Source organism: Mya arenaria, chromosome 4 (genome assembly GCF_026914265.1).
Source record: "Mya arenaria isolate MELC-2E11 chromosome 4, ASM2691426v1".
NCBI lineage: Eukaryota > Metazoa > Mollusca > Bivalvia > Myida > Myidae > Mya > Mya arenaria.
Window position 1 is genome coordinate 24,658,631 of NC_069125.1, and position 22,489 is coordinate 24,681,119.

Genomic DNA, 22,489 nt, shown 5'->3' on the forward strand with positions numbered 1-22,489 from the left:
CACATTTAATTGATTTGGTTCATTATTTGTTAAAGGCAGTTATAATATATTAACAGAATAATGATCGTAAGTTATACAGTGAGACAGGTTTTAACACTGTATACTGCGACCTCTGTAAAAAATATACTAGAGTATGTACGTAACAAGGCAATTGAAAAAGTGAATAAAGGGTTTATATTTCGTGGGATCTTGAATTCGTGGATCACCCAACCCACGAAAACCACGAACATTAATGCCCCACGAACATTAATGATTTCACAGTAATCCTGACAACATGGCGCTCAGGGGGGGCATAATGTTTGACAAACATCTCATGTTTATCATGATTTGCTAATCTGATAAAAAAAAGTCAGCACCAAATGGTGCATTTCTTTTTATGCCCCCACAAAGTGGCGGCATATAGGGTTGCCCTTGTCCGTACGTACGTCTGTCTGTCTGTACGTACGTACGTCCCGAAGATTGTTTCCGATCTAATTCTTGAAAACCGTTTGTCCAATCCTCACCAAACTTTAAACACATGTTTGTGACCATAATATCTTGATCAAGTTCCTTAGCCATGGAAATCGCTTTTGTCATTTAGGAGTTACGGCCCTTTATTTGCAAAAAAAGACTTGAAAAATACGTCCCGAAGATTGTTTCCGATCTAATTCTTGAAAACTGTTTGTCCAATCCTCACCAAACTTTAAACACATGTTTGTGACCATAATATCTTGATCAAGTTCGATAGTCATGGAAATCGTTTTAGTCATTTAGGAGTTACGGCCCTTTTTTGCCAAAAATACTTCAAAAATCATTATGGCTTATTTTCTGTGACAAAAAACCGAAGTGGGGGCATCCGTGTTTTGTTCCATATAATCAATGAAAAATGCCCTTTTGCCAGTATTCTAACTTGCCTTTAATATTAAATTTTTTTTATAAAAAAACTTACCTATCTTATCTTTTTGGGCATGTAACCAGAAACAAGCCCTTTTTTTAGGCTTACTTAATTATAGTTATAAATGGTGGTTGTTTACTTTACTTTAAGTTGCTGTTGTAATGAAATCTATGCAATGTATGAGTTTGATGGTTTAAGTTTTTATGTACAAATTTTGACATCTTTTCGGAGAAGTACTAAATTGATTATTCAAAACATTTGCACTATTGCAGGTCGTACAAAGAATAAAGAACGCTGGCTTCACTGACTCAGAGGTCATGGTCGGCAGCCTTAGTGCACGTGACCTTGCCAATATGATAGATAACTCTGCATCTTCTGTGCTTCATGTTGTTGAACATTGCATAAGGTCTTTCTCACGCGAAGAAGTCATATACTGAATGGTCATGGTACTTAGATGTTGTAAGTTTCAACGAAAAATAATTCACAACGCCGAACTGCCCAGATATAAATCTGTTAAACAATTGGAGATATTCGATTGTTTCATGATAACCCTGGACAAACCACACATGTGAATGGATTAAATTATATATTTGTCAACAAAGTAGATGATTATTGACGGCAGTCGTAATCTGATTTAGCCTAATATCAATTGCTTAGAATAAGCAAAATTGTATTTTCTGCTGATAAGCCACATGCTTGAGCAAGATTGTATACATAACACTACAATTGAATTGTTCTAGAATCTGAGGCATTTGATATTGTTTATTCGCCATTGTTTGTGGGAATTATAAGGCCATTGTTTAATCAGAATTTGGCCCCAATTTCTGGTAATATCTTAGTCCCTTAAAGTATAACAGGATTACCGGTAAGCCAGGCTCAATATCTTTTATGTTTTTCTATGATTTGCATAATATTTACTTCTTTAAGAAGTTTTAGGTTTAATTATGAATGCTCTTTATGATCATCATAATGAACTGTTTTGCATTTATCAAAATCAAATTTAAGTTCTTAATTTGGCTTATTGAAATACGCTACTTAAGCCTGTTAAGCTTAAGTACTTTTTAGAAAATTTGGTGAGCTTCAGGAAAAATGATCTAACAAAACAAATCTGTTTGTATGGAGGTGCTATCATTCATAGGTTGACCACTTCCATTGCTATACTTCTGTTGAACAGAAGATTTAATAATTTTAAATGCATGGTTAAGAATCTCTATTCAGTGTCATTCTTTGAAATTGACAGGTTATGAGCTTTGCATATATGTACATGTACACTGGAATTCTGGGGATAACATGGAATTTTTAGCCTATCTCTATTTGAAGATGAAAATTTGATGTATTGAGATAGTCCTGGTGTTGTTGTTGAAGTTCTTGTTGGCTCAAACTGGATATAAAGGAACGATTTTTGTTAAACTGAATGTAAGCATTCCCTCTTGGCTCAAATTTTCTAAGGCTCAAAGTATTTTCAAAGAGTTTGAGCCAATGGGGTTTTATTGTATGCTCTACATATGAACATGGTTTTTAAAAAGTTATAAACAGTTCAAGTGATTTAATATAAGTATTTCATGTCTCATCAGTCAAAGAATGGTTATGAGGTAGAAAATCGTAATATATTCTTAACAGTACTAGCTCTGAGTACAAATCAGTTGGAACTGCTATATTATACAGGCATAAGAATCTTCAGTGGATCAGCTCATTTCAGCTGTTTGTGCAAAAAATGATTTCAAAACGTCTTGGAGCTGGTCTGAAATGTTCAAAATTGATTAACTTTTGTTTTTTTAAATGGGTGACACCGTTTTCAGCAGATTTTGTCACCAAGCATTCACATCCCTGATTATATAGATATGGCAGATTTAGGGGGATACTTGAGGGTACATGTACATGCGTTTGTATTTGCGTATTTCCATTTCATGAATTTGTTATGGATATAACTGGAATTTAATTATGCATATTTTTCATGTTTTATGGCTTTGTGGGCAATTGAACTGAGCCTTAGATAAATTTGTTCAAAGGTTTAAAGATACTGATTTTTACTGTTTAAATAATTTATCTTATTGTAGATCAATTGAAACAAAAAAGAATGTAGCTGCACTTACCTGCAAACAGTGTACATGCTTTTTATATACGTTGTCATTCTACATATTCACTAATTGAGAACAAATTCGAAAGTTGTGCAAATCTTAAGAAATGGTATCATACAGTTTTGAGGTATGACTTATTTCATTTAATAGTAGCAAAATTAGTGAGATAACCAATACTGTGTTTTATTATTTTATTGATTACTTGTATGATAATGGGTTGACTTTGTATGTTACTGCATTTAAATCTGACGCATTCTACTTTTGTTTGATTTTGTTTTTTGTATTTCATTGTAGTATTTTGTGCTTTGTGTGATATTTTTAATATTCTAACAAAATGTGTAAAAGTGTAAAAGATGTTATAATTTGTTTTGTTTTCGAACAAATCTATATTTTTATAAAATTTAATTTAATGGACAAAGTTATTGAATATTATTGGTGCATAATGATTAAAATATTGGACTGTATTAACAAATATATTATATTTTACTAACCTGCCAATTTTATTTTATTATTTTTATATTTTTTCAAACTATAATTGGCTCACATATTAACAGTTCCGAAAAGCAATTTAGCCATGTCTACGAAAAATAGTGCATCAGTTAAAATAGATTATGATTTTTATTTTCTAAAATTAATGCAATGTAGAACATTCAGGTTGTATGCATATTTTTAGCTTCTTAGTGAAATATTTTGACATAATGAAAAAAGTTGAATTTAATGAAAACTAACAATGTTCTAACACCAAATTATGAAAATAATTTAGGAAAATATCCAAATAGGTAAGGCATACAAATAAATTTGATAAAAAGTAGAAGGACCTTAAAATATTTGTTGTTAAGTTGAAAATTTTCAGGAAGAAATTTTATAAATACAGCCCCTGATTAATAGATTTATTTGTCTTTTATTCTGGCTCTATTTCCTAAAAATGTGCTTCATGTAAATCTGCATTGTCGGATACCAACGATACACTACTATGCTTTGCTTCGTTATGTATCTTGGGCAATTTGTCAAGGAAAATCTCGTAAGCATGAATAATAAATGAAATAATATATTAAGCAGTTTCAGTGGTTCTGCAAGATAACAGATGTTTTCCCATAGAAAAATATTCTAGGGAAAATTGGAATTGCCTCTTTTTTTAGACAATGAATTTCTTTAGCAGCCAGACTACTTGGCCTTGGAGGCTAATGACATTTCAAGGTTATTGAAGAATATTGAGCTGTAACATGCAAGTTCACTGGAAGGAGAGTTGTCTACCCTGCCTCATGCATGTTCATTAAAAAGAGATTTTTTCAGTCATTTGTCCAACGGTACTAATGAAGTTAAACGGAATTAAGAACTGTGGTTGCTGCCGATGTTAAATCTGTGTATAACTCATATGTGATGTATTATATGATCTCACTCCAACTTGACACTTTCTGTGTTTCATATCTCTTTTGATCACTATGTGATCTATATTATGAACATGTACTCATAAATTAAGCATATTTTTGTATGTATAACCATTATACTTGGAGGCACAAGTACCACTGTGCACCATATGTTTATATCCACAAAATGAATTTTCCCATTGCTTCTAATGTATTTCAACATTTTGAGGATCTGCTACTGTTTCTAAATGAATTAAGTTTCATAAACACACAATACTCTTTATAAGTTTGCCAATTATAAGTGAAATTTAGTAAAATTAAAATAGATGGAAATGTAATGGAAATTTGGAAAAAAATAAAAATACATGCAAGTCTAAGGTAAATTCTGTAAATTAAATATAGAATGCACTTTTAATTGAAATTTGTTCAAACTTAAATTCATGCAAGTCTATCAGAAATTTGGTAAAACTAAAATTACATGCAAGTCTTATCAGAAATTTGGTAAAACCTAAAAATGCATGCAGTCTAATGGTTAATTCGGTAAAACTTAAAATATGTGCAAGTCTATGGTAAATTGTGTAAACTAAAAATACATGCAAGGCTATGGGAAGTTTGTGTTTGTGGAAATACGTATGGTCCATAAGTGTACATGTATGTTGTTACTGACAGTTCTTTGTTGTGATGATATTGTTATTGTTAAATCTATGTTAATGCTTCACTTGTTTTGTTTTATTGATGCTATTCTTCTGTACATGTAGAACCACATTCATGGAATTATAATGCTGTAAATCATAACTGTCTATTTAAAGGTATTCTCGAGTTTCCTTCTGTAATCACATATTCTCTCTATAAGGCTACAAGTAAAACATAGACTGTTTTGTGTTTAAAAGGAACGCTTTAGAATTTATTGAGTATGCCCCTTTTTGACTGAGTACATATGTAGGAAGGCCATAACTCTGGCTTCAATATTTGTTGGGTTATGCCCCTTTTTGACTGAGTACATATGTAGGAAGGCCATAACTCTGGCTTCAATATTTGTTGGGTTATGCCCCTTTTTGACTGAGTACATATGTAGGAAGGCCATAACTCTGGCTTCAATATTTGTTGGGTTATGCCCATTTTTTGACTGAGTACATATGTAGGAAGGCCATAACTCTGGCTTCAATATTTGTTGGGTTATGCCCCTTTTTGACTGAGTACATATGTAGGAAGGCCATAACTCTGGCTTCAATATTTGTTGGGTTATGCCCCTTTTTTAACTGAGTACATATGTAGGAAGGCCATAACTCTGGCTTCAATAATTGTTTGGTTATGCCCTTTTTTTGAAGGAATGGTTGTAACTCTGGCTTCAAAAAATGTTGAGTTATTTTGCTTTTTTATGCATGAAGTCCCATAACTGGGGCTTCAATAATTATTGAGTTATGCCCTTTTTTACTTGGCACATGTGTATGAAGGGTCATTACCCAGGCTTCAATAATTATTGAGTTATGCCCATTTTTTACTTGGCACATGTGTATGAAGGGTCATTACCCAGGCTTCAATAATTATTGAGTTATGCCCATTTTTTACTTGGCACATGTGTATGATGGGTCATTACCCAGGCTTCAATAATTATTGAGTTATGCCCATTTTTTACTTGGCACATGTGTATGAAGGGTCATTACCCAGGCTTCAATAATTATTGAGTTATGCCCATTTTTTACTTGGCACATGTGTATGAAGGGTCATTACCCAGGCTTCAATAATTATTGAGTTATGCCCTTTTTTACTTGGCACATGTGTATGAAGGGTCATTACCCAGGCTTCAATAATTATTGAGTTATGTCTTTAACATCATGAGAAAAGGATAAATGTACATATAGCTTAAAAGAGAATGGATTTCATCCTTTCTAGGCATTGCAATAATTACAGAAATTCTGTGGTTTACTATTTATTCTTGCTGATAGGGTTGTTGTCCGTATGTCCTTAATGCTGGAGGATCACGCAATATAAAGGAGATTAAGTCATCTTTCATTAATTTAAATCCTTTGTCAATTACAACCTTTTAGTTAGGAATTAAAAGCAATTTTCACATTAGCAAAAAGCCCTGTGATCTTAGGCTATCTAATGAGGCAGAATTAATTTCACAGACTTCTAAATGAAAGTTAAGCCCATCATTTATACAAGCAATAATATTCCATTTTCAGATTTTGTTTCCATAGTTTATCTGACATTTGTATAATTACATACAGTTTTTGACTGAGTGCAGACTTTTATCCTTTTCCACAAGATATAAATGTGCAGTTGATTCCTCGGCTAATTTTCCATCGAGAACAACCTTGGATGTATGTTGATCCATTATATACAGCCTGTTCATTAAGATGTCTTCTTATAATTATCACAGTGGCTTATTTATTTCATATATAATCAAAAGTGTACTAGAATGAAACATTGTTCCTCATGTTTTTAATGATAATATTCTTATAGTAATATGAAAATGCTCATAAACTGTGTTACTGCCACTGTCTACGTTCTATCTACATTCCATAAATGCCATATCAGATTTCAAAGAGTTTAATTATTACTGGTAATATAAATGCTTGTAACTCGCTAACAATGATTGAATTAATGGCTTGACCCAACCAATCCATAAAATAACTTTTGATTCAAACATTTAAAAAAACACCTTTTGGAAAGTTTTTTTCTCTCTGAAAACAACTATTTCTGTCCAAGCTGTGAGTTAAAATCAATGTGACCTTATCAAATATGTTGTAAATGGTGATATTGTTGTGTCAAGCAAAAAGGTGTCTTAAAATAAAAATGACATTGTGAGGTGGTATGTTCTTACTCCTTGAACAGAATTGTGTTTTCCAGTTGGTGATGGGTATTTTAGAGGTCAAGGGTACTTTCATTAAGGTATGATAAATATGTTTAAAAAAATAATGTAAAATAGCTTTAAAAAAGTAACCATGACCTTTCATACCCATCACAAACTGGGTGCCGCAGTTGTAGTATTAGTAGCAAAAAACTATGATATTGTATTGTTTGCGAACAAGATCTATTACTGCTTGTTATGGATTGTTTGTATCAACCTTGAAAGAAATAGATGTCTGAATTAAAATGTCAATATTATTTCTTAAGGAAATATATTTGCTATGGGATATTTGTCAATACCAAATACTTTATAAATAATTATAATTATATTTACTAATGGCGGCAATGGTAATTCATTTTATGCAATTAAATATTCTCCTATTGAATTTTTAATGTGCATAATAATCTCTTGACTACTTTAAATGTATGCTGCATAATACATTTAGTAATAATGCTCAAGATTCTAGAATTTCCAGCGTTATCTGAGTTATAGATGAAAAGTATGATAGCTGTTTGCTTGCATATTTAATAATGCATTACTAAAACAAATGTTAAAAGAGAAGAGAGTTCCTTTACTTGAGAGAAAAAAGGGCGTATTGTTAAAAAAATAATCCAAAATTAATAACAATGTTGACATCATCATTGTTAACTTTCATATCTTTAATGCTCTCGAAGTTTAATGGATACACGTGTAATCCGCTGCATTTAGAACAATGTATGTTTAAATTTAAATGTATTTGCACATCATCAAATAGTTCATGTTATAAAGTTAACATTGATGTCGTCAATCACGTCATTGGCTTTAACAAGTTCTGAAGAATCAGCCTATTGTCTGATATTAAAGATAAACAATTTGAGAGATTTGAAATTCAATGAACTGATTGTTCAGAGCTTCAGTAAAGTTAACAACATTGTCAATAGCTTCATTGTTAACATTAAAAGGTGAACTATTTGTGATCTGCTCATATGTTTTTCAATCAAACACAGCTGAAACAGACATATGGAACCTTGTTAGAATACTGCAGAATAAATTGTTCCATGAGAAATTAAGAGTAAATTTATTTTTAAAGTTAACAATAGTGTAGTTAAAGATGTTGTTAACTTTACCAATGTCCTATTGACAATTACCAGACCTCTTGTGAATCATGAGGGATAGAGTGGTTGTCGGTGTGAGCTTAACCATGGCACATTCTCATGGCCTCTCAAAACGGAATCCAGTAATGGTATCTACTTCTCAAATGAATTTAGGTGATAATATAAACTACAGTCTTTGTCACTAATAAGCTAAATCAAATTAAGATCAAATTGAGGTTGCAGAATTTCAATTTTGAAATTTACTAAGAAATATTGGTGACAAAGTATTTTCTCTTTCTATATTTAAGTATGTTATATTTGTTGTCCTGTTTTGTTTTGGCTGGTTATAATGACTCAAAATCATATGTGCTTTTTTCCAAAGCGAATTGTTAAATTGATATTTATTTTGCTATTTTGACATTGTATAATCTGGTACATTTATTAACTTTGTTTCTGTGCGATTCTTATTTAAATAGAAAGGTGGTGAGATTTCAATCACCTTAGTGACCTATGTAATTATTCCAGATGTTTGTGTTTTTGTAAGTCTTTTTTGTTGCATATATATATATAGATATATAAACTAATAAATTAGGTTGTCAGAGGGGGTTTTAACTTTGCTGTATTAAAAATCTTAAAAAATAAATATTTAGAAAGAATATTAGTTTTGTCTTGTTTGAGTGGTTTCTGTGTGTGTCTGTTAGATAATCTTTGTTTTATTAAACCTGGGAGAATAATGACCTACCCCTGTTTATTAACCAGGTTTTCACCTAGTGAACCTGGTAATAAGAATGCCATAACCCTGGGCGGTCAGGCTTGCAGCGTCAAACTCACCTCCGAAATGAATAACTTAAGTTGGGGTTGACATACCTTGACCAAATCTAGGAAGAGATAAAACACCTTTCATGGTATTGCGTTAGGGGCCCCTAGGGTCAAGGTCATTGTCACTGTTACTTAAAATAGAAAACGGTTGAAATTGAATGGTTAAAGTTAGGGCTGACATATGAAACTGAAACTGAATTAATATAGTTAGAGTTGACGTATTTTGACCAAACTTCATATATAGGAAGACCTAATGACTATCTTTCATTTGTTAGCGTTTGGTGCCCCTAGGGCAAAGGTAAAGGTCATTGTTACTAAAAAAAGACAAATCGTGGAAACTTAATATCTTGAGTAATGATTGATATATCTCTATTAGACTTGGTATTAATGAAAAATATGGAAACTGTTCATGAGATTGGGGCCCTTAGTTCACGGTCAATGTCACTGTTACTTTAAATTGGAAAACGATTGAAACCGAAAATCTTTAGTTAGGATTGACATATCTTGACTAAACTTGTTATTAAGGAAGAGTTATGGAGAACTTTCATGGGAGTATGCATAGGGTCATGGGGTCAAGGTCAAGGTGACTGTTACTTAATATAAAAAAAAATGAATAACTTAAGTTATGGTTTACATTTAATGACTAAACAATTTTGCATGTTTTTACACATACAAACAACAACTCAGTTTAATTATCATTGTAATACTGCAACACATTATGTTCACACTGTATTTTTTACGTCCATTTCTGCAATGGCACACCAAAGATGCTCTTTGCGCGCTAGTATGTATCATATACCGACCTAGTACAAATATTGCAAACACATTTCTTTGGTGACTTATATGTGTCTGATGCTATAGATAAAGCATTTTACTATGGTGTCATAGGTAAGTTGGTGACTAATATGTGTCTGATGCTATAGATAAAGCATTTTACTATGGTGTCATAGGTAAGTTGGTGACTAATATGTGTCTGATGCTATATAATGCAGTTTACTATGGTGTCATAGGTAAGTTGGTGACTTATATGTGTCTGATGCTATATAATGCAGTTTACTATGGTGTCATAGGTAAGTTGGTGACTTATATGTGTCTGATGCTATATAATGCAGTTTACTATGGTGTCATAGGTAAGTTGGTGACTTACATGTGTCTGATGTTACATAATGGATTTTGCTATGGTGTCATAGGTAAGAGGGTAACTTATATGTGTTTGATGCTGTTTAATGCAGTTTACTATGGTTTTATTCCTCAGATGAGCCGCTTTTAACATATAAATGAAAAATGATAAACATGTGCAAAGCTGAATTTATCGTAAACAGTTCAATTTGTGTAAACACTTTTATGCGACAGTGTTTGTGTGTCCATGTTTTGAGGAAAGTAATGGTACGAATTCCTTTTTATTTCGTGTTATTACTTGAAAGTCGCAGATTTACTGGCATGTGCTTAAAGTCTATTGGAGTTCTTCTTAGCATGTGTTTACGACCTCTAACTGGCAATACTTAGGTGAAAAACTATCACCTGTGTGTAGTACAATATTCGCAAAAAAATAATGTTTTATGCGTCTACAACATTTGAGACATACCTTACAATATCATTATGACAATTGTGAAAGTAAAATAATTGTTTGCAGTATATTTTATCTGCATCAGCCATACATTGTCAAAGAAACTCGAATCAGACAAATTGATGGGTTGAGGAAATCAAAGAAAGCCACCGTCATTACAGACAGCGTCTCGTTATCTTTCCTCGTCCATTGTTATCAAGATATATTCAGATATTCTTCCATAATTGCTACCATTCTGTCTCCGTTTCTGTTATACACTATTCATTAGAATATATTATAACATGTAGTTGAAGCCATTACCAGTTTCCTTCACCTGAATGGCGTTGTAAATAAACGTCGTTATATACGACTGTTTGAGACGATCGTGGACTTTGTCCATAAATATTGTATTAAGTGGAATTTAATTCAAATAATTATAATAATCATGATATTTAGATGAACAACAACAGAAACAAGTGCAGTTCCCATTTTCTCGAAACTTCTTAAGTCCTTTATAACAGGATAAAGCTAAGCTCACTATTTTTGTCCTAAGATAATTTGCGTAATATTTACTTTTTTAAGATTTTTTTTTTCACTTTAGCAAGGAATTATCTTTATGATAATTCCAATCAACCATTTTTATCAATCATACTCCAATATGAGTATTATATTTTGGCTTATTGAAATAACCTACTTAAACCTGTTAAGCTTAAGAAGTTTCGAGAAAATGGGACCAGTAGTCGAAAGTTTAAACATAAACCCCGTTTAACGGCACAGGGTAAACGCCAAAGACATGGAACACAAAAACAAACAATCACAAACCAGAAACATGGAATAACAGCACAAAACTCCACACTGATACTTATAAAGTTGTCTGGCTTTTATACATAGATTTAGTACCTTCCATACATTTATGAGTTTTTATATAACACAGCGGATAATTCAATTGAAACGTTTAAATAATTTAGTTGGTTTACCATTCATTTCATTTTACCCAATCAAGCTTTTTATTGCAGAAATATGGGGAAATGTATATTGAAATGCAGGTCTTCTATGAGAAATGTAAAGAAAAAATAATTCTAATTTGCGCATTTCATACATTTCCATAAACTTCTGCTTTCCTGCGGAATATACGCGGTGACTTTTAAGGCAATATTTAAACAAGCAGCCAATGAGTTTTAACACGTCAATGGTTTGACGTTCTCGATTTGGAAAATTGATTTTTTTCCCTGAAAAACTGCAATTTACAAGTGTACTATCACAACAAAACAATATTCGAAACTATATTAAACAAAAACGAGACGAATATTATATGTCGATGCACCTCATAAATGTTAAAAAATATTATGTCTTCAACATTTTCCAAGAACTGTACCTGATTTCATAGTTTTGTCTTCCCCGAAGACTTAATTTCATATGATCGAAATATGATCGCACTGAATACATGTAAATGTTTCTAAGACAATTAAAGGTGAAGTATTTTTCCGCGAGGAAATGTATACTACGGTGACTGTTATTTCATCTGTTTCTCCTTTTATTGTCTCGCCACAATGTAGTCTCTGAATCGAGATTTCCTTTCTCTGTAATGATGTGCTTTCCATAGCCGATGCAGCTTTGAAAAAACATGTGGAAAATAATGGGACACTGTAGTGTACATCTAAGAGCTCCCGTCGACTTAAGGATGAGTTTTGGCATATTATATTTGGCAATGTAGAAACACACGTAGGCGGATCATTTGGTTTGAGCGAACGAAACAAATATTAATTACCATTTTGAAGGAGAGAGAGAGAGAGAGAGAGAGATGAAGCGATGTATGCTCGAAATTATAAAATTTGCATTCGCCAAAACGGCATTGGTTACCTAAGTCCGTTTTAGCGTTGACTGACTGCTTATGTTCAAGTAATTCTGCTACATTTATTGAGAATATGTATATAATTCCTTAATTCAACAGGCATACCTTAATTACAGTTTGTTAGTATTGTCTTTGCGTGCATTCTAGATAGTAGATTGCGAAACTGTAGCCCAGTGATACACACATTCCTGTTTACTGAAAACTACTGGTATGGTTGTGCTTGTCTATTTTGTTGTTTAAATCACTGATCCAAACATTTACACTATTTTTCTGTTATTTATATTACATTCACGTGTGAATTTTGCTTTAACGTTACATACAATGTTTCCCTATTTTAAATTTGATCAAATTATCTTGCGCCGAATCTGCCACGATAACGATGTCTTAGCCATAAATGATGACAAAAAAGCTTAAAATCTCCACGGCAAACATTAAGGCTGTTTCAAAATAAACAATTTATTACCCATTTTTATTGCACGTGCCGTCGTAAAGAAATATATGCAACAACTATATAATAATTTAGCTAAAATATGTACAAGAACGGTATATTTTGACTAAAACATAGTTTTAAGTCACGAATTTTCTATTTCACCTAGTATCTTTTTATTTCAGCTTATACACTCAAACGCTTTTTAAGGCCTCTGTAAACATAGGTTAAAACAGCGAGAGGAACTAAAACGTCTGGCCACCGGGAAGGCGTGTTTATTATACGATAACATTGATGTGAACCTACTTTCTAGGTCAAAATATTGTTTGAAAATACAAAGAATACCCCAAAACCCGCCTTTTTTTCGCACTAGACATTTCTCTCTCATAAAATTCCGTAAAAATAATTTACGTTGGACCCTAATATCATCTACCAGATTACCATCAAGCCATTGCTTGTGATATTTCGTAACCCAAGACATATTGGTCGACCAATACACGTGCTGTCGAAGATACCCCATTTGTATTAAATTCAACATTTCATTTGATAGTTATCTGATGTTGAAGCCAGGGGTGGTATTCAATTTGCATCTTAAGTTAATCTTATGGCCATGCATCAATGACTTCATTAACTATATTGGTCAGTTATTGATAACAAGCAATCCGATTAGCTACATCGTTCTTAGATCCAATTTAGACCAATATTGAATACCAGCCCTGATGATGTGTATGGATTGTATAGATGTCTTTTCACAAAAGTTTGCTTATATCAGCAATACTTCCTAAATATGTTACTCTTATGATGCTGAGCTGTCAAAAAATCTTCTATTTTTGTAAAAGCAACCATTTTGTATTGTGCGTCTCGGAAAGGATCGATATATAGGTAAAATCACCTTCCGAGACACGTCAGTAATTGATTAGTTTATATCAATATTTCACATGTTACCTATTGTAAGTCACTTCGATATAACTTAACTATAAAACAATATTTTCATATTAAATAATATATCATAATGCTAAGAGGCAGTATAGAGTACAGAAAACGAGAAAACAAAAATTAAATGTTTAAAAAAATTAGCAAAAACTACAAAGATGTTTTGAATAGATTTATATTGAAACTGAAACATTAAAGTGAACAAATGTTCAGGGAATTAAAAACCGAGGAATCCGAAAGATTACAGGAAAACAAATTATTAAACACCTGGATCCAAAATTCAAGATCGAAAACATATCAATAATTTAAAGCTATTTCTATAAAATTTAACATTTCAACACAATCATTTAACCTCCCGCCCCTTGACCCTATTTTAAACCATAACATGACATTGAAAAGGATGGAAAAGAGGCAGGAATTGCGACCTGCAGAATTGGTAAAGCATATACAGAAGTTAATTTTCAAAATGAATACAATAAAAGTAAAAAGAATAACACTTCTCTTGTATTTACGTCTTTTAGGTTGTGTTTTTGCATATCGAGTGATTCCAAGATCGTGTCAAGAAAGGTTTATCAAACATGTTAACAAAAATAAAGATTTAAATGATGAACCCGCTAATTATAGACCAATATGCATATAAGAGTATTTAGGCAAACTCTTTTCATTAGTATTAAATGAAAGACTTACTAAATAGTTGAACTATTAAAATAAGTGATAAAATCACGCTGAATTTAGAGCTAAATACTCCATCGACCATAAGTACGTTTTAAACTTTCTTTGTGCACACATTTAACTATGAAAGATTGATATTTTTAGCCTTTCTAGATTTTTCGTCAGCTTTCCATTTGGTACAAAAAACTTAAAGCTTTAATAACTAAAACACCAAATAAAAGAAAAAGGTTCGTTCTGTGCACTTAATTATCAAAAATTATCCATATTTAGTCCCCCTTTTAAGTGAGTTTGGAGTAAGACAAAGGTGACTAAGCCCTCTGCTGTTCATTATATATCTTAACGACTTGAACGGTATTAAAGACCTCATTAATGGACAATTTACAAACCTATAACACTTACCGCAAGCTGACGCGCAATAATTTTCAAATGATGCCAACACTTTTCAAGAAACTTGAAGGATATTGAAGGGTATTGTAAAAATTGAAAACTTTAAAGTAGCGAAAAGTAACCCAAACCCAAACTAACAGTGCATGGAGCAAGAAAGATAGACACTTTTTCATTTAAATTTTGTCTCCAGCAACGGTGGCTACGCACATGCCCGGCAACATGTTTTAAACCAAGCAAATAAAGCAATGCATCTTAGTCTTATCCGAGCAAGAACTTTAAATTTAAAAATTAATTTGAAACTTCAACCTGTTTATTCTTCTGTGTTACCTGTAACCGGTCAGAAAGTTTTGTGGACGAATCTCTTGATCAAGTAAACAAATCAATACTTTCTGAAAATTCTAGAAAAAAACACACCACATCGTCGCCAGACCCGTCCTTCAAACACCGGTGTTGTATTCAAGGACCACCGGATCGTCCACCAAACACCGGTGTTGTATTCAAGGGCCAAAGGACCGCCGTCAGACTCGTCCACCAAACACCGGTGTTGTATTCAAGGGCCAAAGGACCGCCGTCAGACTCGTACACCAAACACCGGTGTTGTATTCAAGGGCCAAAGGACCGCCGTCAGACTCGTACACCAAACACCGGTGTTGTATTCAAGGGCCAAAGGACCGCTGTCAGACCTGTACACCAAACACCGGTGTTGTATTCAAGGACCACCGAATCGTTGTCAGACCTGTCCACCAAACACCGGTGTTGTATTCAAGGGCCAAAGGACCGCCGTCAGATCTGTCCACCAAACACCGATATTGTATTCAAGGACCACCGAATCGTCGTCCGATCCGTACTTCAAACACCGGCGTTGTATTCAAGTGCCAAAGGACCGCCGTCAGATCTGTCCACCAAACATGGGCGTTGTATTCAAGGACCACCGGATCGTCGTCAGACCCGTCCTTCAAACACCGGCGTTGTATTCAAGGACCACCGAATCGTCGTCCGATCCGTACTTCAAACACCGGCGTTGTATTCAAGTGCCAAAGGACCGCCGTCAGATCTGTCCACCAAACATGGGCGTTGTATTCAAGGACCACCGGATCGTCGTCAGACCCGTCCTTCAAACACCGGCGTTGTATTCAAGGACCACCGGATCGCCGTCAGACCCGTCCTTCAAACACGGACGTTGTATTCAAGGGCCAAAGAACCGCCGTCAGATCCGTCCTTCAAACACGGGCGTTGCATTCGAGGAGCACGTGATCGCCGTCAGATCCGTCCTTCAAACACGGGCGTTGCATTCGAGGAGCACATGATCGCCGTCAGATCCGTCCTTCAAACACGGGCGTTGCATTCGAGGAGCACAGGACCGCCGTCAGATCCGTCCTTCAAACACGGGCGTTGCATTCGAGGAGCACATGATCGCCGTCAGATCCGTCCTTCAAACACGGGCGTTGCATTCGAGGAGCACATGATCGCCGTCAGACCCGTCCATCAAACACGGGCGTTGCATTCGAGGAGCACATAATCGCCGTCAGACCCGTCCTTCAAACACGGACGTTGTATTCAAGGGCCAAAAGGCCACCGGATCGTCGTCAGATCTTTAATCACCGGCGATAGAATCATAATACAAATAAACGTGCATTGATTTGTGTTGTGACAAGTTGAGTGAATTTAAACGGGGGCAATGTTATATTGCGGTGTCCTTGCTTATCAAAATATTTTGGTCAGTTCATGTCATATCGTGAAGCTCATTTTTTTACACTAAAAGATCTAAATACTTCCATTGAAGACATCTTGACATGAATACAAAACGAAATTAATCGAATGACAATTTGTATACAATATTAACAATTTTCTTTTTATTATTATATTTAAAGAACCAAGAAGAAAACTTTTACATAATTTATGTCTTGCCAATAATGGTATTAAAACGAACTTGGACAATCAATGGTTTCCTACAGTTCCATAACATAATGCAAATAAGATTTTCAATTCAAATTTTAATCCAAAATGGATATGAATGATACTAATATCGGTTTTAATTAAACGAGTTCTTGGCTTGTTTACAATATACGGTTTTACAGTTTTCAAGTTTATTAATTAAATAGAAACTTCGAGTTATTCGTTTCAATCGATTCTGTGAAAGGACATGTAATTAAGTATTTAACTGGATGATCGTATTAGCCCTATATTATAAGGTTCTGTTCAAAGCACTTCGAGATCAGGATAATGAAGGTAAGACCTTGCGTTACTTAGCACTGTTATATAGACATATCTTATGCATCATAAGAACTAATTTGCTTTTTTATTTTAATACATAATCCGACTGGACTCTTTCTAAAGAACTATCTTACCTTCTCTTTTATAACGTTTCTTTTCTCATTTTGATGTGATGCCAAGGCAAGTATCTCAGCTTTGCTAATACTGTATGACATGATATTTAGATCTAGTACTGAAACAATTACATCAACTCATAATCTTCCTTAAACTATTAAACCCTGAGAAGAAAAAAAATATACGCACGAAGATTTTCACAGATAATGTACTGTAGACAATTTTAAAGTAATTAATTTACAAAATTCGCTATATCCCCCTCGTGAATCATCAATCATTCAATGTTCTGTAGTTAACTGCGGTTTTTCAGCTCAATCCTAAAGTGAGTTAGATATACTGCGTATGAATACTCAGTGTTCGTTTACCAGGTAAAAGACTTTAAACAAAGATAACTTCATTATTTCTTCACCATTTTAAATGAAACATAGCGCAGTCTATGTCGCTTTCAGAGCCCCGCCTTCGGACTTTTACCAGAGTTTGATTGAGAGTTTAGTTTTTGAAAACACTTCGACAAACCTGTTCACAAACCGGCCGTCTGACGGAGCTCTGTCAAAACATTATTTTGAAACAGTTTTGTCGAAGTGTTTGATGAAACTAATCATATTATCAAACTCCGTTAATGAAATGAAGGCGGGGCTCCTTAAGCGGCAGAGACCACCCTTTGTTTCATTTAAAATGGTGTAGTAAAGAAAAAGTTATCTTTCTTTTAAGTCTTCATTTTAAGCAAAATGTTGCCTTCCGATGTAGCATTTATTACGTAATTTATCACGTGGTATACACATACTGATACTAATTAGTATGTTTGTTAATGAAAAACGAAAATAGCGCAGACTTATGTTGTCTTGTTAACTGCTATCCTCTATTTCTGTTCACATGAATGTACCTTCTACGCAGTTGCTGGTGTGCTCGATACTCGCTCTCTGCTGTGCTCTGGCTGACGGAGCTGTCATGGTAAGTATATATTATTAAGGCAATACATCACCTAAACGACTTTATTGTGCAATGCCGATTGACGAGTAGGACCTACTTTCCTTAAAAGATTTTAAGTGATATTATATATAATATTATAGCAATATCGTTTGCAGAACTAACCAAAACTCTCTGGTCACCTTTTTTTTAACAATATGACACCATAAAATCCAACCATTTATCAGCAAAAGGCCAGGCCAATGATGGACGCAGCGCAGCCAAACCATCATAATGGAATAGTGTTGTTGGACGGATTCTGTAAGGCGATCATCAGCAAAACGGTTAAAAACGATGACGACAAATACAACGACGTTTTCGTGGAAATAACGTCATCATGTGAGAAACTACAGGAATTCTGGACGAAAGTTTATGCAAACAGACAAGGCATGGCACAAGCGGTACCAGATAATTATATCTGATAGAAATATTCAAACAAATATATGAAACGATACTACTGTTAAATGTTAGTTTAATAGTTATAAGCAATATTAATAACTATAAATAATAACAATAATAAATGACTATTAATAACATTATTGGAGTAATGTATGTTTCTTTTAAGAACAATGTATTATCCCTCAATTGTTTCTAAATTTTCCTCTACGAAACTGAAATGTAGAATAATTATAACAGTTAATTTATGAATAATTGCAACTGTTTAAATAATTGCATTGTCGCATACAATATCCCTAGGGAGACGGACCGCAAGTTCAGCCAGAAACCTTTGATGACGATGAGCCAATTGACCAACCAAAACCAGTGCATGGTGAGAGAGACAGGAAGAGGCGGTCGAACAGGCGCCCGTTTGCTTGGCGCGACGGCTTCAGGGTTCAGGGCAGGCGGCCCATTGGCCTTCCCATGGCTAAATCGGCGATCGAACAACTGCTGTTCATTTGCGACCACTTGAACCCTGCGCTTGAGGTTTGCATTTACAAGTTGTTAATTACTTAAAGAGACATACGCATCTAGACAAAGGAAAACGGGAACCACATTGTTTTTCGATTTCATTTTTTTATGTTTTCAAACATTAGTTATTTAACAAAATTTCTTTTTTCATAAATATAAAGCTGAAACTATGAAAACATAAATATACATGCTACGATAAAAACTACAGGGACAGACCCTAGTGGTGAAAATATGCATAAATATAAAATTATGTAGTTATCGGCCTTCTAGCTCGCATTGACAATTTTATGCTTGATTTGAGGAAATACTGTATTTGCTGATTTTTGGACCATCTGCTATGTAGTCCCTTTATGATTGTTGAAGAAATCGGGTCAATTTTGAAGATATTTATACTGAATTGAAATATGTGTTATAGTTGTCTGACAATCTATTACATATCGAGTTTATGGAATGAAAGAAATAAAGCAGAATAGTTCTTTTAATGTGGAGCATATTAGTATGACTCAAACATAATTATAAGAAAATCTCTCAGGGTTTCAAAATATTGTATAATATGCCATTGAAAAACATAATCAGCGCTATGTCCTCGCTTTTCCAAATGATGTTCTATAGATTTGTTCAACCATTTTCATTGATTTCAGTTCTTTAACACACATTTGTAAGTGCTTATCACAAACAAATATTTAAATCTTTACGATGTTAAAAGAGATTTTGTGTAACTTGGGAACACTGTGTCGCATAAGGTTAAAAAGCCTTAAGAGACACAGTGTTGCAATTAAATGGTATAAGCACTTTTATCTTTGGAATTGGTCGATTGGGCTGCTTTTGACATTTAAAATCTCGTGTTAGTTAGCAATATTGGTCGACATATTCCTTGTACTCTATTACAAAGGTATTACAAAGGTAAGATTCTAAGGGTTAGCAAAACTCAGACATGGTACTTCATTCTGACTTAGATAGATATTTCATTGCGGACGTCAAAATTGTCGAGCAACGAAATTCTCGAAAGCGTTATCGTAATATTATTGTTACTGTGATAAATATAAAGTAATCCTTGCATGTTATTTTATTAGAGCATAAAATATGCATTTTATGGTGAATAAATGAACATTTTACATCTTTTGTGGATTTTGCAAGCGTTTGAATCAATTGCATTATTTTGTTATCCAGTTTGTTCGGTTTAAACGTGGATTTGATTTCAGAATGAACATTCAAAGTAAAAGAAGTATACACAATACATCAATACAAAATATAGAATTTGGCATGACGAAGATAACTTATAAAACCCCTCCATAATCTATTTTTCATCTATTACAATGCATGAAGATCAAATACTGTTTTTTATTTAGATATAATTGTGCCCTGTCGATAATAAATTTGATTGCTCCTTTGCTACAATAGGGTCGGTCAGTGGAGTTTGTGGAAATCGTAGATCAGATAGACGAGGCTTGTGAGAAAGCCGATCAGCTTTTCCATGAAGACGCAGACGACAACGCCACTGCGGATCTGTAGGGGAGCGTCAGAGACATTTTTGTTTGCTGTGTTGTTTTTTAACCGATGAACTCTTTTAATAAAAATTATATATTTCTCTCTAAGCATGTTTTTCTTCTTCTTCTTCTTCTTCTTCTTCTTCTTTTTCTTCTTCTTCTTCTTCTTCTTCTTCTTCTTCTTCTTCTTCTTCTTCTTCTTCTTCTTCTTCTTTAAAATAAATACAGCCAAATGTGAAACATCTTTGTGTTTTTTTTATCAATAGTCGATAATATTGTATCAAAATTGCAAAAAGTCTTTGAAGCAAATTCTCTTTTTCACACTACAATTGATATAGAAACGTGTTTTAGGCTTGGGATATCATGGAACGTGCATCGGAACACGTATTTCATCCTCTCAAGGTGTGTCAAAACGTTCCCGTGGTTGATGATGTATATTCGTATTCTCAGCCAAATATATAAAAGGAATACATATTACACCAATGAATTGTTTTCGTTCGATGGATTTTGGCCGATTTGTTTCTTTATTCATTAAGGTTAAAACGTGACAAACGCAAGCCAAACTGCTGTCATCCTGAAGTAGACAGATATTTGTTATTTAATGCAAATTTCTTTACAAGAACACGTTTTTGTCACGGGTTTAGTGATTTGCAGACTGAAATTTTGTTTTCGAAACTTTCGCTGATAAATAAAACAAAAATGCAATAACTTTGAACTGACAAGGGATACATGGCTGGTTTTTGAACTTGGTAGCTATAATCTTTTTATTCACATATTGTCCACGTTTGGTGATGATCGGACAGACGTTCCTCGAGAATAGAACAGATATAGTTTATGCAATTAAATTAATCAAAGGGCTATCCATAACTCTAAAGTAACCGGGTTGACATATCTGCTTACCGAACTTGGCCAAAATATACATTTTGTCTAAATTCGGTAATGATCGGACAAAAGCTCCTCGAGTTACAGTGTGGGTAACATAGTCTGCGTTATTTGAGTGTTTCAAGGGCCACGCTTTTAGGGAAATATGGCAATATGGCTGGTCGTCAAACTTGTTGGAGATATTTTTCCAAAACGCATATTTTCAAAGTTTGGGGATGATCGGACAAAAGCTTTTCGAGTTTGAGAATGGACAATTAAGTATACACCGGCCATCCGCCTGTCCGCCACTGCAATAGAAACCATACTACGCCCATTTTTATGAAACGGGTGTATATAAACCAAACAGTTACCTTTTTACATTCGCTGAAAAAGTCGGAAAGCCAACAAACAAAAATTTAAATTATGTGTGACCTTGGTTTTGACTAAAAATTACCGATATGTGAATTATTCTCACAATCCAATAACGTAACATTCAAACAGACAAACTATTTAACTCTTTATCTGAATCGCCCTGAGGGATCAAGTTGATATTTTCCCCAGATTGTAAAGAAAGAATTTGTTCTAGCAGCCTCGGAAAATACATGGTGATAACGAAGCTATGCCTCTAATTAAATCATACATCGAATTTCAAAAAGGTGTTTTTTTCTAAGACACACTTTAACGCTATGTCATTAAAATAGGCTGAAGTAAAAAACAGTGTATTGTGAAAGATCCAATCAAATAATATCAATAAAGCAATAAAAAAACAAGGACAAGCCCAGCAGCCTAGACCTAGTTCGAATGCAAAACAAACATTGAACAAGACGCCTAGATAAGTCGGTTTGATCAAGAACCACAGATAAAACGTTGTTAATATAAATTGGGACACGAGAGCACGGTGAGAAAACTGTGGGTTATAAAAGGAACTGCTTCTACATTTACTCTTTAGTTTTCCTTTTATTGTATACCATGTTTGTAAATAACATGTTGCGAAAATAAACATTTTTCTTTCTTGCATGTAACATTAGTGTTAAGTGTTCATAACGATGAGCTTTA

The 22,489-nt window shown here is 33.8% G+C and overlaps 2 protein-coding genes across 5 annotated transcripts in view; both read left to right on the forward strand.

Moving 5' to 3' along the window:
• The window catches only part of LOC128230575 (uncharacterized), a 43,457-nt gene extending 34,561 nt beyond the window's left edge, over nt 1–8,896 (forward strand). For all 3 annotated transcript variants that reach the window (XM_052942982.1, XM_052942981.1, XM_052942983.1), the window contains one exon: nt 1,147–8,896. In XM_052942982.1, the coding sequence (XP_052798942.1) occupies nt 1,147–1,311 (165 nt within the window). In that variant the 3' untranslated portion in view covers nt 1,312–8,896. The remainder of the gene's footprint in view (nt 1–1,146) is intronic.
• Nucleotides 8,897–16,987: 8,091 nt separating this feature from the next.
• On the forward strand, nt 16,988–20,624 carry LOC128230517 (uncharacterized). Of its 2 annotated transcripts, none has more exons than XM_052942844.1 (5): nt 16,988–17,111; nt 18,105–18,161; nt 18,365–18,577; nt 18,873–19,100; nt 20,487–20,624. In XM_052942844.1, exons 1-5 carry the CDS (start codon nt 17,106–17,108, stop codon nt 20,595–20,597), a joined length of 615 nt encoding a protein of 204 aa, XP_052798804.1. In that variant the 5' UTR covers nt 16,988–17,105; the 3' UTR covers nt 20,598–20,624. The 2 variants fall into 2 exon arrangements, with proteins under 2 accessions (XP_052798804.1, XP_052798805.1); XM_052942845.1 differs by lacking the exon at nt 16,988–17,111 and adding an exon at nt 17,521–17,578.
• The last annotated feature ends 1,865 nt before the right edge of the window (nt 20,625–22,489 follow it).

Coding starts and splice junctions, on each gene's coding strand:
- LOC128230517 (XM_052942844.1), top strand. Junction 18,162..18,364: donor TGGCTGACGGAGCTGTCATG/GTAAGTATATAT, acceptor ACCATTTATCAG/CAAAAGGCCAGGCCAATGAT. Junction 19,101..20,486: donor ACTTGAACCCTGCGCTTGAG/GTTTGCATTTAC, acceptor TTGCTACAATAG/GGTCGGTCAGTGGAGTTTGT.